Consider the following 18,327-nt stretch of genomic DNA (forward strand, 5'->3'; position numbering starts at 1 on the left):
CCTGTCAGTGCTGGGGATATCTGAGATAGATCTTCCTTGCAGCTCCATGACCTTCCTTACACATAGAAATCTCTTATGATGTCATTCCTTCAATGTCACAGGATTTCCTGCGATCAATATGGGAGCGTTCACTTCTCCACTGAGCTGTACCTAGTGCTCACGATGAGCACAATGTACAGTAATTGGGTTGTCAGACTGACTCCTAGCCACACCACTAAAATCACCTGAAATATTGTCCTACAGCAGATTAATAGTATGTTAATGAAGAAAATGGGCAGATCCAACCACTATGATTGAGGCAACATGTAATGCCATCCCATATCAATTAATCATTTATTAATGAGGTGTATCGGAGGTCTTTTCTGGTACTTTTGACCGAATATGTCGAACACTGAGGGTCTCTTCACTTAGTCCTTGAGGCACATTAACATGTAGTGCAAAGTGACGGAGTTGGGGCTTAAATCGTGGCTTGAATGTATTAATACAATAAAAACTGGAACCTTTAATTTCCTGACCTCCAATCCCATCATGCACTAGGAACAATGTGTGAAAGGAAATATAAGAAAACCAGGTGACCAAACTCTCTGCAGATCTAATATAAGCCTGGGAATTGAATATAGACAAACAGTGGTCATCTCTAGAATGTACCATGTGTAGACATAAGTTATGTCCATCAGTAGAGGACACTGACCAGGAAAGCTGATAACACATATATAACCATATGAAAACTGAGATAGCTTTATGAGATGTCAGCTGAGATTTCTTTTTACAAGTGAACAGCCTGGAATTGGGGGGTTTTGCCATCAAACGTAAATGCTATTTTTAAGTACAGGGTATATAGAGTACTTGTGAGTGATATCCTTGAGTTGGTGGTTTGCTGAAGAATACTTGTGTGTTTCTGAACCTTTTTAGTCAACATATAAGAAGAAGGAAGAGGCAGAAAAGAATTTCTTAGTATGTCTGATAGTATATTGGTCTTTATATGTGAGGAGCTTGATATTAAGGAGCAATGGTGGACACCATGAGGAGGAATTAAAGTTACATGCTAAAGGTCCTCTCTACTGAATACAGAATAGTTATTTTCATGTCCCATTTGGGCTATAAAAAGTTCCTTTGGGATAACCTACCAGCGTTTTCCCTCCCCGAGAGATGACCCCACAACTCAACTCAGATTGTTTCTGCACAGTTGGTTTTCCTGATTATCTCCATGATGGGCCAGTTGTTTGTGTTACCTGGATTACCTCATGTCTGGTCCTGGTGCCACTCTCCGATGGGCCCATTGTTGGAGTAGCCCAGGATTACCTCACGTCCGGCACTGGTACTGCTGTATGATGGGCCAGGAGTTGGAGTTAAGACTTCCCTCCCCTGGTTTTAGAGACTCTCCGATACTCTTTGCATTTCCTCTACAAAAGGAGATTTCAATTTTAATCTCTCTGATTTGCCTGGAGGGAGTCAACTAACACTAGATGATACCACAAATGCTTCCCCACTCTGTTCAGGAGACGAGCAGGATTTGCAACTAACACAGACCACACCTTCCACAACAGCTCTATAATCTACTATTTCTTCAGTAGAGCGCTTTTTAATTTTAGAGTTATGACTCCTATTTCTTATTAGTTTTTAAATTGACATAATCTATAAATTCTATAAATATCCTCTTCCCTGTTGTTAGGTTTTACAATTCTTTTCAGTTTTTCCCTAATTCCAGGTTGACTGAGGTGAAATAGGCAAGAAGCCGATCTAAGACTCCTCAATGGATCATCTGAGATTGGACAAGAACAGGAGTCATGTGACTGAGAGAATATTAAATTTCACTGTGGAAATCATCTACCTGCTGACTGGAGAGGTGAGGGATTCTGGGAATGTCATAGTGACGTCACTCTTAACCTTATTAACAAAATAGGAAGCTGATTGGAGAGTTGAAGGATTCTAGGAACATCAGAGTATTATCATTCTTATCTCTTAAGACAGAAAAGACTGGAGAGGAGATTCTGGGAATGTGTATTGTCATATTTATTAATGTCTCTCTCAAAATACAGGATTACACAGTAGTGAAGAAGTCATCTGGTGAGCTCATGACCCCTGACATATGTTCCAGTTTGTCAATGGGATGGAGCAGGACCCAGAGCCCCATCACGGTGCCTCCACCTCAGTCACTGATACATAAGAGAGACAATGATCAGAAGATCCTGGAACTCACCAACAAGATCATTCAGCTGCTGACTGGAGAGGTGACTGCTGGGAATGGGACAACAGGGTGTATGACTGGATGATGACTGTGCCATTGTGTGTGTGAGGATGTCACTATCTATTTCTCCATTCATGCAGGAGTGGGAGGATTTAGAAACACACAAGGATCTGTGCAAGGACGTGATGACGGAGAATCGCCGGCCCCTCACATCACTGGGTAAGAATAGGTTTAAGCATGGTTGTGTTTTTGTATAGTAGATGCATTGAACACGTGTGTACAGTATCATCATCATTAATGTGTAAGACGCAACAAAACTCTGCAGTGCCAGGAAGTCAATATAACAAACCATATAAAAGTAAATCGTACATAGACACAGAAGAAATTATGTTGATGGAGAATGTGCAGACATAAGATAGAGGGTAGAAGGGCAGCTCGTTAGAGCTTACAATATAGAGAGAAAAGGTAATGCTAAGACAAGAGGATCTTAAGGGACAGGACTGGGTGGTAGCTGGTAGTCTGCAAGGAGTATAATATCTGGTGGGGTTGAGACAGGCTATAGTGAGGAGGTGGGTTTGCGAGTGATTGATGGTTTAAGGAGAGTTTGGTCAGGTGAGGTAGGTAGTTCCATAAGTGGGGAGGATTCCTGGAGAAGTCTTGGAGGCAGGCATGGTGGTTATCAAAGAGGAAGCGAGGTGCAGATCAGTGGTAGATCTAAAAGGTTGTGGGGGAGAGTGCCTCATGAGGAGGTAAGAGTATGAAGGGGAGATGTTGGTGAGATCTTTGAAGGTAAGGGTAAGTATCTTTGATTGCATTCTGGAGGACATGGGGAACCAGTGTGTAGGAATTTGCAGAGTATTGCAGGGCATGTGGAGTGATGAGAGAGGAAGATCAGCATCTAGGAAGGATTGGAGTAGGGATAGATGGATGAGGGGAAGGCCAGATAGGAAGGAGGTTGCCGGAGATAATGAGAGAAAAGGGCATATTCTGGCAATGTTTTGATGGAGGAGGCGACATTACAATTCAAGGGACTGGATGTTTGTAATGAAGTCAAGGGTGGGGTCGAGTTGCATAAAAGACGGCGGCAAGAGAGACTGAGTAGAGCTTGTTGTTGTCAACGGCAAAAAAGATTCAATGGCGGATAGTGACACTGGTGGGAGGGCAGATGATGACATATCCCAAATTGAGCTCAAGCTTTAAGTAGTTTAAGAACATCTGTGTAGAGATTTTAGGCAGTAGGAAACACTTGATAAAAAGAAAAGAGGTCAGAGGAGCAGATGGATAGAGTCCAACAAAAAGGGTATCATCCATCCATCTTTAGAGAAGTGTGAATACTTGTACCTTTAGTGTAGATAAGGACAGACCTTTACTGAATCCATTCTGAAGTAGGTCACGGATCTGCGGAATAGTTGCTGTAGTTGCGTTGAACTTGGTCACACAATGTGATACTTTTCCTCCAAATTGTGTAATAGATTTTTGAAAAGTTCTTTTTTTTCTTGCTTGTAAAAGTGTGTTGATCATTTGCTGTGAGATTTCCTTATGCCTGAGTAGTTCTAGCTCAATCTTCATGCCACTAAAGATAACCGCTCTGGATTTGGATAAAGAATTGGTCCTTGGTGTAGGGCAAAGAGGAAGGGGCCATGGTTGCTCCTGGACCTTCTCCTGGGCTATAGGAAACCATAGATGGTGTCGCCCAAACAGAAGGATTGCTGTCACTTCTGCCTTCTCTTTTCTGATCCTTTTTAGAATGCGGGTAATAAGTGATTATGGATTGAAGACATAACCCAGGTGGTTTTATTTGAAGGTGAAAGTGCGGAACTGCCTTCCACATTGCTTTCATTTCTTAGACATTTATATGAAGTTTTTACTCCTTTGTGACAATTCCCCTTGTGCTATCTGTTCACGAAGGTGGGCTGCCCAGCCTCTGACACTGGATTCTGCTTTGGGTATTATCCACTCTGGCTCTAAAAGTTACATTCCTCTTGTCTTCAATTTTGAGCTTTACCCTCAGCTGAGAGACGTCCTGGTGGTTGTGACGGCATGATTCCGAATAATCTGGTTGTGATCCCACTGGGTGAGAAGTTCCATGTGTAGGCTCTGCATGTGTCACTTTGCCCCGCTGATCATTCCTATGGTGGAGGAAAACATTCACAACAATCAAAGTCCCTTCCTTATCGATTTTTGGTGATAAATCTGTAGCTGATGTGCCAGGGACTGGATTTTGATGCAGCTTTACACTGACAGAGTTATTGTGTTCTGTATGGTGTTTATCTGGACCCCCAGAAACTTTTATTGATTGTTGTGATGGGATAAGATGACATTTTGTCCTGTTCACGGTCTTGTAGAAAGGCTATCGATTGAGTGTACTGCAGTTGACATTGTGCCCGAACTCTCTACGAGAAGCGCTTTGCATAAATAGGACTACATCATGACCCCTCACCTTCTTAGTTCTGCCACCTTGGTAAAAGTTCTTGTGGATGTCACCAGCCGGAGGGCCGGCAGGTGAACTGACAGTGCTGACCTATGACCCAGAACCTGAGAAATCTCATGTGATGAACTGCAACAGGGATAACAAAAATATAAATCCTCATGATCTATAGATGTGAGAATACCCCTTCACTGATGGCGGGGAGGATAGAATTCACAGACTATTATCGAAAGTGCCTTTAAATCCAGAACAGTGCAAGAGGATGATTTCCTAATAAAGCCTGTGCCGTCTTGACCTGCAGGACGAAGATAAATTGCATGAGCCTTTCTTAAGGTTTTCAGACTGATATGTAAGGTTTCCAACTCTGAGTTACGAGCCACGGCGGTGCCCAGCCGCCGCGACTCTCTTACCTGCGTCCTGGCCGTCGCTATGGCGACCGGGACATCACTTCCGCCCATGACCCGGCCATTGCCGGGGCAACGGTTGGACGCTTCAGCGCTGCGTCCCGGCAATGAGAAGCCGGGCGCATGCGCTCATCAATGTTACTAGCCTGCGGGCTAATGAATTTAGGTACAGGGGGCTGGGTACTATCAGAGCCAGGCTCTGATTGGCTGTGCTTGCTATTTAAGGCAATGAGGTCTGCTACCTCATTGCCGGTTATAGCCTCTGTCTCCCAGTCTGCTGACCTGCTTGTTCCTGCTCCTGTGTATTGAAATTCTGCTGATCTCTCGTGTATGACCCTTGGCTTGGATTTGGACTTTGCTTGTGTATCCTGTGACCCTGACCTTTTGCCTGTTTACCGTTTCTTCTGTTTGCCTGAGACCCTTGACCCCGGCTTGTTAACTGGAATTGCAACCTGCTGCCGGCCCTTGACCTCTGCGTGGACCTCACTCTGCTTGCCTGGGTTCTCCCCAGCCGGTACACACTTCACGACCCTCTGTCAGTCTGCAGCCCAGTCTGTCCCCACCATCAGGGACTCCAGTGAACACCTGATTGGCAGAGTAGACTCCGGGTTGTGTTGTGCCGGCTGGAGGGGTTCCTAACACTCTGTTAGGGTTGACTGAGTCCTGGATTGTACAAAGATGTCCACTCCTTGGATGCTGATTAAACGCTATCTTGTATTCATTTCTTAAATATTTCTGCATATTGTGCACCCTACAGGTGTCAGTGGGGACTGATCCTGGCAATAGTCATTGTGGAGTCCTCTGATTTGTTCTCCCTTAATTAAGTCTAAATGCCCGAGAAGACTGTTTGGGTTTATCAGAAATATTCTGCCTGGTGTATTGTCTTCCTGGCCTATAGCTTCTCACTCTGTGATGAAAGACGATGAAGAGTAGAGGTAATTTGACCTTCTATCCTGTGACAAGCAGTTGTCCCAGAAAAGCAGGGACTCTTCAATGGAGAATTGGGTAGACTATATATTTGACTAAGTGTCTGCTGCCCAATGGTCTCCTAGCCACCGCTGCTGCCATTGACTTTGCTGAAAAACAATGGTGTTCAAAGAGTTCTATGCCTCGCTGCAATGCTTTTCAACAACTGTATAAAGTGTCTCTCTCTGCAATCTAAGCGCCCCGGCCACTCCTGATTTGTGCTTTGTTCTCCTTGTTTTCTTTCAAAAGCTCTTTTCTTTACTCTACAAAAGTACTAAAAGGACAGGGTATTTCTAACAGCCAATTAAAGTGAATGCATGAAAAACAAACCACCTCTAATTTAAGTGCTTACCTAAAGCTGGTGCCCATAAATTGCCACTGACACACAGGGGCGACGATCCTATGGCTTCATTAAACAAATATTGAATGTCAGTAGCTGCTGCTAGGATCCGCCATGCTGTCAATATGGACTGGGATCTTCCCGCCCCCTCCCAGTATCATATGTCTTTGCTAAACCTTGCACCTCCCTACTGACAGCAGTGTAAGGGCCAGGTTTAGATAATTGAGGTGGGGCTGAGGGTATTACAGGGGAGTAATCTTCTACATCACTAGTCGCCACCTTCTTGGATACCCCCCTGTCAACTTCCCCTTATCTCTCAGTCCCTTCCATCTCTTGAACAGCTCAGTGGTAGCAATTCCATCTATCTCTCTCTTAGGAACTCCAGCATTTAGCAAGTCCAAAAACATTTGTCCACGTGTCACTTTAAATCTGTTTGAAAACTGACTCTCTGTATTCTGAGAATCTTTTTTCTCTACAATATGCTGCTGTTTTTTATTAGATTTCTCTAACTCTCCTAACTGACTCATCAGTGATGCAGCATGAAACACAGGACTATCAGTGGGCATTGTACTCAGCAAAGTGATAAGAGCAGCTTTCAGTTGGGGAGGAGCAGTGGTTAAAAGCTTATTACACATTACTGAAGTAAATAAAGCTATATCAGGACCATCCCATTCAGTTTGCACAGAATACACACCCTGCTCTGGTAATGGATTTCGAGTAATTCCATTCATACATCCCAGCTCACATTATCTCTGTATTCCTTGTCCCAACTCATCCCATGCACTCATATCAACCACTTCTGTAGGTGTCATATATTTGTGCTATAAAATCTCGAATGACATGCAACAATGTTAAATTACAATTTGTGAACCTTTCCCTTTTAATTTGTAATCTGACCCTGGGATCATTACACACTGCTCCCAAACTGATAGTCTCTCCTTGTGTTACACCATCTGCACCTAAATCCCACAGTCTCAGTACCCATGTCAGCAATCCCTCATTATGATGTTGTTTATATTTAACCCCAATCTCACTGAGCCTCCAGCAGAATAACTACATGTTTCTTCCACCAATCCCTGCTGTGCCCTGATCCCTGTCTGTGAGTAATTGTGATCTGTATCTGACACACTAGCAGCATCTGTACCAGTTCTTTGTGTCACCTCTCTCCTGTCTGGTAGTGATAATGGGACATAATTCTCCCCCAACTTAAGTTTCAATCTTCTCATCAGATTCACTGTCTGGAACTGGGGACTGGAAGTCTATTGCTCAGTCTGTATCAAACTCCTCACCCTTACACGATCACCATCTCGCACTTTTAGGTGGCGTCGCCTCTGCTATTTTCTTTTCACAGCATTTATTACATGGAAGAAAACTGATCCTCATCCTTATGCTTCTCTAAGTCTCTTAAACAAATACGAAGGAGAATTAGCTGCTCTGTGACTTGTGAAAGTTCTTTTTCTACCCTTTCTCTACGCTCTGTCTCATCTTGCAGCGCTTGCACACACATCCACCCTACTTTTGCGGAAGCCTTCCGCTCAATGTTATTATATCGAGAGAAATCTAAATGCACAGCGGCATGACGAGGATCTGCCTGTAACACTTGTGTAACATGCAGAATATAGGAAATAAATATGGACTACTTGCCTTACTCTAGATCAGCGCTGGCCGGCCGGTGGTGCAGAGTCTAACGAACTAACTCTAACTCTCATTATACTACACTAATACCTTCAACTACAACTATCCCATGGATATGATTAATAGAGTTATATAAATTGAGGCAAAAGGGAAATTTGGGAATTGAGTTAGCACAGACCTGTTAACAAGCTTGTCTCATGAGATCCTGTAGACCAGGCCTGTCCAACCTGCTGCCCTCCAGATGTTGTGAAACTACAAGCCCCCAGCATGCTTTGCCAGTAGACAACATGCTGATAGCTGGAAGGGCATGCTGGGACTTGTAGTTCCACAACATCTGGAGGGCCGCAGGTTGGACAGGCCTGCTGTAGACAGTTATCTCCCGTAGGTGTTGGTAACCTTTCCGTACAACAGGCAGGACACAGGTACAGGTACAGGCTAGAGCACCTGGCTGAGGGAAAAGGTTATTCAAATTAGTTTAACTACTTCTTTACTGGCCCACATTAAGTTTAGCTCACAATAAATCCTTCCAATATGGAAACCCGTGACTATGATAAAACTAAGACAATTCAGAGCTATTCTTTTTAATATTTAATTTGTGCCTCCCTGACATTATAAACCTTTCAAAAGTTATGATAAAGCGCTGTCTTATATATGTATACATATAACATAGAAATATGGACATTGTGAATGACAATACACTTTGAGGGCAAAATGATACTTCCATATCTTACCTTAATTTTTTTCTAACAGATCTACCTAACGATACTGCAGCTGAATGTTCATCTACCCATATTAAGGAGGAATCAGTCTCATGTGATGGAGGAAACCTCACAGACAGTGACATTTATACACCCACAGATCATACACAATATACATCTACTGATATTAAGGAGGAATCAGTCTCATGTGAAGGAGGAAACCTCACAGTCACTGACATTTATACACCCACAGATCATACACAATATACATGTACTCATATTAAGGAGGAATCCGGCTCAAGTGAACATGGAAATCTCACAGACACTAATATTTATACACCCACTGAACATGCACAATCTACTCATAATCCAGATCTTGTTAGACATCAGGGAAGTCAAACAGATAAATCATATATTTGCTCTAAATGTAGAAAATGTTTTGATAAAAATAGAAAGCTTCTTGTACCACAAAGAATTCACAAAGGGGACAAACCATATTCTTGCTCCAATTGTGGGAAATGTTTTAAAATTAAGTCACGTCTTCTTCGACATGAGATAATTCACTCTGGAGAGAAACCGTATTCTTGCTCTGAATGTGAAAAATGTTTTACTAGGAGGCCTGATCTGATTATACATCAGAGAATTCACACAGGAGAAAAAACGTATTGTTGCTCTGAATGTGGTGAATGTTTTATTACTCGGTACTATCTGGTTGTACATCGGAGAACTCATACAGGAGAGAAACCATATCCTTGCTCTGAATGTGGGAAATGTTTTGGTGGTAAATCAAATCTTATTCGACATCAGAGATGTCACACAGGGGAGAAACCGTATTCTTGCCCTGAATGTGGGAAATGTTTTAAAACTAAGACACATCTTCTTCGACATCAGAGAGTTCACTCTGGAGAGAAACCGTATTCTTGCCCTGAATGTGGGAAATGTTTTAGTAGAAGGTCCGGTCTGGTAACACATCAGAGAATTCACACAGGAGAAAAACCGTATTTATGCTCTGAATGTGGGAAATGTTTTGTGCGTAAAGGAGCTCTATCAGCACATGTCAAAACTCACAAGTAAAATATTATTTTCTTAATAGGTACATATAGTTTAATGTCCTATGTTACTTCTATTAAATCATATCTTTATTCTTAAACAAGTGGCTTTTAATAAATGTTTTAGGTCCAAATGTAAATATTTCCAAATATAACATGGTTTCTATGTGCTTTAATTAAGAAGTTACAGCACTGGCTGGACTCCTGTGGAGGAATATTGTTTAGTTTGGCTAGCCTGAGTAATATACTTGCAGCTTCATACCTTGTTACACACAGGTTAGGAAACACACACCAGTAAGCAAAAGGTTTAATACATCAAAACTGTAACAAAAATGTACACACTGGCACACACTAGGCTTGTTGGTCAAATGGATTAACAATTCACACATTCAATGGGTTAACGTGGATAAGCAATACTCTTAATAAAAGGCTAATAGGTTTGTTAGATTATCAAGGACAAAACTTATTAAATTTTAGTTTTAATATAGAAAGGTACAGGGCATATAGATATAATAAAAAGAGAAGATATAATGACATACAACAATAACTGCAAAGCAGTTGTAGAAACAAATGGGATGAAATGACAGAATAAAACTTATGTATCATAAACTGTATGCCTGGGACACAGAAGAATCAAATGGACAATCCTTCAATTAGATTGAGTCCCAAGAGCTGACTATCTGCCCTCTCATACAGGGTATTTAAGCGGGTATCACTAGGAGGGCATTCAGAGGGGCAGTGTATATGCTAATGTGGGGATGGAAATGTCCACTGGGTGTCAATTGTAGTTTGCCCAAAAATCGGCGAAAAGTTTTGACCTTCCATAACTTTTCTTGGACATATACCAGAGATATAAATCCCCCATAAATAAATCAGTCATAACCTCCCACACACTTACATATGAAATATGATGGAATTGCAACAACATCAAATATAATTTTGAAAGATATGTGACAACTGTGGTTTTCCTCTGCAGTTGGTATCTATACTTCACAACCTATTGTGCGTTTTTTACCCCTAAGTACAGAGTGGCACACTGATTCCCCAAAATATGATATATGAAGGCATGTTTTTTGAAGTTAATATTTACTTCATACATAGGAAGCCTTTATCTTTTGCGTTCTCCTAAAAGGTTCAATTTACACCTAGTGGGCTAATTTGTTTTTACAATGCCTTAATTAATCTACTCGTAAGTAGGAAAGGTGATGAATGATCAGAGGGTACACATGGCTGTGATCTGTATATGTTAAGCGAGTTTCCTGATAGAAGATCAAAGCTTAACCTAATTACCTCCCCCCTGGGCTGACTAACCAAATGTCTTTAAACAATGAGGGGAAATCGCATTCATATTTAACAATTAAATTTTTATTTGGGCCCTCATTCTGACAACATGGCAGAACTTTCCTCCTGAACTCAGTTATTTTATTATTATTATTAATTTTTATTTATAGGGCGCCACTAGGTGTCCGTAGCGCCTTACAGGGACAAACAAAATTACAATACGAGGTGAGACAGCACAGAAAAGTAAACAATAATCACAGTAACTCAGTGAGCTCATTCATGGCACAGCTAGAGAGGTGGGGGAGGGGAAAGGGGTAGGTCCGCCAACAGCGGCACCTAGGAAGGAGGGCACGGAAAAGAGGGAGACCCCCAGGGAGAAGAGGAGGGAGCGAGAGGGGACGGGGGAAGGGGGTCCTCAAGGAGGAAGGCTAGGTAGCTGGTGAGCAGAGTTAAAAGTGGTGGAGACAGGAGGAGTGAAGACCCTGCTCAAAGGAGCGTACAATCTAAGGGGTGGGGTAGACTGACAGAGACACGGGGGAGAGAAGGAGGATAAGGGAAGGGGAAGAGTCCGAAGAAAAGGTAAGAAGTAAAGTGGGAGACTGGAAAGCTTTAAGAAAAAGGTGGGTTTTTAAAGCCCGTTTGAAACTGGACAGCCGTTTGAAACTGGACAGATTAGGGGAAGTTCTGATGGAGGGAGGGAGCTTGTTCCAGTGGAGGGGGCAGCGCTGGCGAAATCTTGGATACGCGTGTGGGAGGAGGTGATCAGGGGGGAAGAGAGGCGACGGTCATTGGCCGATCGGAGAGGGCGGGATGGAGCATGAGTTGGGAGGAGATGTAGGGTGCTGTGGAGTTGGCGAGGGCCTTGTATGTAAGAGTGAGGAGTTTGAACAGGATTCTGAAGGGAAAGGGGAGCCAGTGAAGGGATTGGTAGAGGGGGGAGACAGAAGAGGAGCGGCGAGAAAGGAAGATGAGCCTAGCGGCTGCGTTAAGTACAGATCGAAGGGGAGCGAGGTGAGAGTGGGGGAGGCCAGTAAGGAGGAGGTTGCAGTAGTCCAAGCGGGAGATGATCAGAGAGTGAATAAGACATTTGGTGGCATCTTGGGAGAGGAAGGGCCGGATGCGAGCGATGTTATGCAGCTGGAATCGGCAGGATTTAGCAAGAGAGAGAATGTGGGGCCAAAGGAGAGAGAGGAGTCGAGGATGACCCCGAGTCAGCGAAGTTGGGGGACGGGAGATAGAGGTGTTGTCGACGGTGATAGAGAGGTCAGAGGGGGGCAAGGTGCGAGGGGGAGGAAAGACTATAAGTTCAGTTTTGGCGAGGTTAAGTTTGAGGAAACGAGAGGACATCCAGGAGTAGATGGCAGAGAGGCAGGCGGACACCCTAGAGAGGAGGGAAGGAGAGAGATCGGGAGAGGAGAGGTAAAGTTGAGTGTCGTCAGCGTAGATATGATATTTGAGGCTGTAGGAGCTAATGAGTTCACCCAGGGAAGAGGTGTATAGAGAGAAGAGTAAGGGTCCAAAAACAGAGCCCTGAGGGACCCCAACTGGAAGGGTGGACGGGGGGGAGAGAGACCCAGAGGTGGTGACGGAGAAGGAACGGTCAGCAAGGTAAGAGGTGAACCAGGACAGGACTGGGCCGGAGAGGCCAAAGGACTGAAGGGTGTGGAGGAGGAGGGGGTGGTCGACAGTGTCGAAGGCTGCAGAGAGATCAAGGAGGATGAGAAGGGAGAAGTGGCCCCTGGCTTTAGCCGAGAGGAGATCATTGGTGACTTTAGCCAGGGCAGTTTCAGTGGAGTGGAGGGGGCGGAAACCAGACTGGAGAGGATCGATGAGGGAGTTTTCAGAAAGGTAGGAGAGACGGCTACAGACGAGCCTCTCAAGAATTTTGGAGGCAAAGGGGAGAAGAGATATGGGCCGATAGAGGAAGAGGGGGGGGTCAAGATTAGGTTTCTTGAAAATGGAAACGAGAGCATGTTTGAAGGAGGAGGGGAAGATGCCGGAGGAGGGAGAGATTAAAGAGGTGAGCGAGGTGGGAGCAGGTAGTGGGGGAAAGGGAGCGAAGAAGGTGGGAGGGGATGGGATCCAGGGGACAGGTAGAGGGGGCGAGGATGAAATGAGAGAGTGGACTTCCTCACCCATGGTAGGGGGGAAGGAGGGGAAGGTGGCTAGGGGGGGAGGACGGAAGAGTGGGGGGGTGGAGGAGGAGATTTCAAGTCGGATGGACTCGATTTTAGAGAAAAAGGAGGCGAAGTCAGAGGCAGTCAGGGAGGAGCGGGTGGGGCCAGGAGAGTGGCGAAGAGGTGGCGGGGGTTAGAGGATTGGGAAGAGAGGAGGGATTTAAAGAAAGATTGTTAGCGAGTGAGATGGCAGAGCTGTAGGATGAGAGGATGAATTTGAAGTGGAGGAAGTCAGCCAGGGAGCGGGATTTTCTCCAGTGGCGTTCAGCGGTACGGGAGCATTTTTGCAGGAGGCGGGTAAGTTTGGTGTGCCAGGGTTGGGGTTTGGAGCAGCGAGGGTGGACGGAGTGTGCAGGGGCAACCGCATCCAGAGCAGAGGTGAGGGTGAGATTGTAGAGGGAGACCGCCTGGTTGGGGCAGGACAGGGAGGAAAGGGGAGAAAGGAGAGTATCAAGAGAGGACAGAGTGGCCGGGTCAAGGGCGTCGATGTTGCGTATGATAGAGTAGGTTTGGGCAGGGGGAGGGGAGCAGGAGACGAGGAGAGGAGATGGTAATCGGATAGAGGAAAGGGAGAGATGGAGAAGTCAGAGAGATTACATAGGTAGGAGAAGACAAGATCAAGGGAGTGGCCAAGGCAGTGGGTAGAGGAGGAGGTCCATTGGGTAAGACCAAGGGAGGAAGAAAGGGTGAGCAGTTTGCAGGAAGCAGTGTCAGAGGGATTGTCCAGGGGAAAGTTAAAGTCATCGAGGATGATGGAGGGGAGGTCGGAGGAGAGGTGGGAAGGAAGCCAAGCAGCAAAGTTATCAAGGAAGAGGGAGGTGGGGCCAGGGGGGCGGTAGACGACAGTAACACGGAGATTGATGGGGAAGAAGAGGCGGATGGAGTGTGCTTCAAAGGAGGAGAAGGAGAGGTAGGGTTCAGGGGGAATGACACGAAAAGGATAGGAGGCCCACTCCCTCACCTGGGCGGGCACCAGGTCTGGCGGAGTGGGTGAAGGAGAGGCCACCATAGGAGAGGGCAGCGGGGGAGGCGGTGTCAGAGTCAGTGAGCCAGGTTTCAGTAAGGGCGAGAAGGTTAAGGGAGGTGGATAAAAAGAGGTTGTGGATAGCAGTCAGCTTGTTGCGGACTGATCTAGCATTCCAGAGGGCACAAGAGAAAGGGGGAGAGGAGAGGGGAGAGATGGGGATAAGGTTAGCAAGATGGGCCGAGGGCGGGGAGGGGCAGGGGAGGTAGGGCGGGGGGAGAGTATGGGTATGGACCGAGAGCTGGGAGGCATAGTAGGGAGAGAGAGGGGGGGTGATGGAATGGAGAAGGGCAGAAAAGAGGGTGGAAAGAGGAGGAAGGGAGACCAAGAGCAAGGGGGAATGAGGAAGGTAAAGAGGCCTAGAAAGATGGAGCCAAAGATAAGGCAAGGAGGGCTAGGAGGACAAACAGAAAATTGGGCAGGGAAGGCAAGGAGTAATAGAACAGTGAGATAAATGAGATAGAGAATAACAGGTAAGAATACTACCAAGGAGACAATAGCGATATGAGAGACAATGGCAAAATGGAAGACAATGGCAGAATGGAAGACAATGGCAGAATGGAAGGCGAACAAAGTAGGGCGAGGTAGGGATGGACAAAAAATGGAGAAGGACTGTAGAGGGCTAAAGACCAGAGTGGAATGGAAAGGTAGTGTCAAAATGGAGTACAGTAAGCATAAAATAACATTGGAATAAAAATAAAATGCAGTGAATAAAATACAATAAAATGAACTAAATAAGAGAAGGTAAAGGTGACCAAATGGTAAAGTAGAATTGAGAAAGAAGGTACAATGAAAAGAGCAATACACTGTAAATGAGATGAAAAATGCAATGAGAAATAGAATGAAAAATACAATGTAACCGGAGAATGGAAGACTAAAGAGAGCAGGTACCAGGCGATGAGGAAGGAGATCGCAGGGAACGAGCAAGTCCAGGCAGATCACGGGTCACAGGTAGTAGCTGGAGAGACAGTGATCTAAGGGAAACCGAGTTCAGGCTGGATGAGAGGTCCGGGGAGTCACAGAGAGCAGGAGACCCAGAGTCACAGAGAGCAGGAGACCAGGTGATGAAGGACCAGGAGAGCCCAGAGTTCAGGAGGACCAGCGATCAGGAGGGCCAGATGAGACAGCATTGGAACATCAGTGGGAGCAGCAGGACTGGAGACCCAGAACATGCGGCGACCCAGGAGAAGATCATAAGGACCGGAGAAAGCAGCAGTGTCGTCCCGGAGGAGAGTAGAAGAGAGGGCCACAGGACCGGAGACAGCCGGAGGACCGGGACCGGAGACAGCCGAAGGACCAGGACCGGAGGCAGCCGATGAAGGAGCAGCAGCATAGGACGGACAGTGTCGTGGAGGCAGGAAGCGGCCACGTGGTCAAGACTGCAGGCGTCCAGCGGAGATGGAGTCAGAAGGGCAGCGGGAGTCGGCAGCAGGAGAGCCAGAAGGCAGCGTGGCAGACGGACCGGCATCAGGTAAGAGCACCACTGAGTGGGCAGGTAGTAAGAGGTCTCCGGGGAGTCAGGTGGACAGCCGGGAAGTTGGCCCAGGTCAGGGCGGAGGGGGAGGCCGGAGAGTGAGGCCGAAGCCACGGCCTGGGGTGAGGAGAGTTGCTGGGAAGGGTTAGAACACCCATCAGCCTAGTTCCCCGTCAGCAGCGGGGGAGGCTATATTTGTCAATATAACGTCAGAACCACTCTATATTATTTTTTTATAGCTGTAGAACATCTGCATTAGCCTTGATTATGAACCTTATTAAGCATTACATATAATGTGTCTGTATAAATAAAAATAGTTACTTGTATGATGTGTTTTTCATATCTATGTGTGTTTTATCTGCTCTGACAGTTATGTTGGTTCCATCACGGAACACTTTATCAATGAATGATGTCAGTAGTTAAATAAACTACATCTATGAGACCCTCTACCTGCATGTAAACGGCATGATAATTATGCTGGAGTACAGCATCAAATGATAATACATTCTTGACTGGCAATCTTCAACTTTCTAAATTAAGGGGATGGTTTTTAGTTCATAATCATGTGACACCCAAAAACTGCGGGGCACTTGGATCCTGTGTAACAATACGGTGTCATAGAATCATGCAGGAGAGACTCTAGGACCCAATGAAAACCCAGGCTGTGAGGCTGCTGGAAAGTTCAAGGGTTTTTGAGACAGAGACTGTTGAGAGGAGGAGCCTCAGAGTGGGTGAGTGCTAAAAAAACATTATGAGAAGACACATGTTCTGGATACTGTTCTGTGTAAAAGTGAGGCCATTGTTGCTGATGAGAGTCAGACTGCTACAGAGAGCTGAGGTGTGTTGCCAGCCAGAACACAGTAATTGCAAAAACTTGAATATTGACACTAGTTAGTCAGATTGGAGCTGACAACTATCTACACAACAGGAAACAGGTCTTTGTAATCAAACACTGTATTCTCACTCTACACGGTATATCCTACATTTTAACAGCTTTGAGCTAGATTTACATTTGCTTAACAAGTGGGGTACATTACCCAATCTCCCAGTACATATGTGCAGCATGATCCCAGGTATAACTGAATTACAGACTGAATCACCAGTGCCTACTCTGAGGTAAACCCTGGTGTGATATATAGGAATTTTAGAGATAATAAGAAAGATATAACAGTGATCTCCTTACTTCAAACAAAAGTAAATAAATTTTTCCCTGTCATATGATTTAAAGCAGCTGTGTCTTACTATTTTACTAGAGACCCTGCAGATTTGTGACCAGCGTACCTGACAGCTGCATTGCAGACCAGCTGAGCTGTCAAATTTTATGCAACAAAGGAATGTGATAAAATTATTTAAACATAGACTAATATGAATCTGCAATAAATCTATTAAGTACAGCAATTAACCCAGCAATGACGCACTCATAGATCCTAATTCAGTAACTCATGAGAATTGAATGACATTCAGCCAAACCTCATTGTTGATTTAACATACAGCTGAATCTCCGCAATGCTCCATGTAAAGGGGACTTAGCTGCATTTACAAGTGTCCCGCACCCTGTAAGATATCAGGGACAACATATAAATCAAGTCAGTTGGTCTTATCACTAGTTCTGAGACACCGCAGACTTTCCCCTGTCACTGCTTGAAAATAAGATACACAGAATACTCGCTGCTTAATAGATATACAACTGAATGATACTAGGAGACAGAACAGTGGTTACACTGTCTCACAGTAACAAATGTAAATTCATGTTTTTGTATTAACTGATACAATGTAGCTATGTTATGTTACGCAATTAGAGATCCTACAAATCTTACAGCTATGAATATCAGCAATAAATCTGATCACATGTTAACGGATATGAGCTGTTTTAATAAATCATCATCATCTATTTATTTATATAGCGCACCTAATTCCGCAGAGCTGTACAGAGAACTCACATCAGTCCCTGCCCCATTGGAGCTTACAATCTAAATCCCCTAACATACAACGAGAGAGACTAAGGGCAATTTAATAGCAGCTATACCTACTAGTATATTTTTGGACTGTGGGAGGAAGCTGGAGCACCTGGTGGAATCCCACGCAGACACAGGGAGAACAAACTCCACATAGATAAGGCCATGGTTGGGAATCAAACTCATAACCTCAGTGCTGTGAGGCTGCAGTGCTAACCACTGAGCCACCATATATACCACATAGTGCTAGTAGATTTATAATCTATGTAACAGCACCATTATACTTATCACACATAACAGGGAAACTCAGCTGTATTTAATTTAATCTGGTATACTTACTAGTACTGATAACATTAGAGGATCACATACCTACACACTATATCAGATAATGTAGTCTCGTAGATGCTATTGTGAGACAGCGATTGAATATGCAATAAACTATTGATGTGTGAAAAATCAGGATAATCATTCTATCATCTATTTTGGACAATATAATTATTAATTACATAAGAGATATGTTTTAAGATTGCGTAAGATTTGTAGCTTGCAATCTCATTTATGTCAGAGTCTTATAGCTCGTATATAGAGATTTATATGTCAAACTTTCAGAATAAATTGACCCCAGCTCAGCTTCCCCTATTGATCTCACATATTTTATCTCATATTTCGCTTTTAGTTTAAGTTTTAATTAAGTTGAATAAAAGTTAA

General features: G+C 44.5%; 1 protein-coding gene across 4 annotated transcripts in view; it reads left to right on the forward strand.

Moving 5' to 3' along the window:
- The window catches only part of LOC142159871 (uncharacterized), a 100,577-nt gene that overhangs the window by 1,341 nt on the left and 80,909 nt on the right, over positions 1-18,327 (forward strand). For 2 of the 4 annotated variants that reach the window (XM_075214710.1, XM_075214713.1), the window contains exon 2: positions 1,692-1,846. In XM_075214710.1, the coding sequence (XP_075070811.1) occupies positions 1,754-1,846 (93 nt within the window). In that variant the 5' untranslated portion in view covers positions 1,692-1,753. Of the gene's footprint in view, positions 1-1,691; positions 1,847-2,039; positions 2,232-2,328; positions 2,408-8,711; positions 9,756-18,327 lie in introns of those variants that run through there. The other 2 variants (XM_075214714.1, XM_075214711.1) reach the window with 2 other exon arrangements.

The sequence above is a fragment of the Mixophyes fleayi genome, chromosome 6, assembly GCF_038048845.1.
Source record: "Mixophyes fleayi isolate aMixFle1 chromosome 6, aMixFle1.hap1, whole genome shotgun sequence".
NCBI classification, from domain to species: Eukaryota; Metazoa; Chordata; class Amphibia; order Anura; family Limnodynastidae; genus Mixophyes; species Mixophyes fleayi.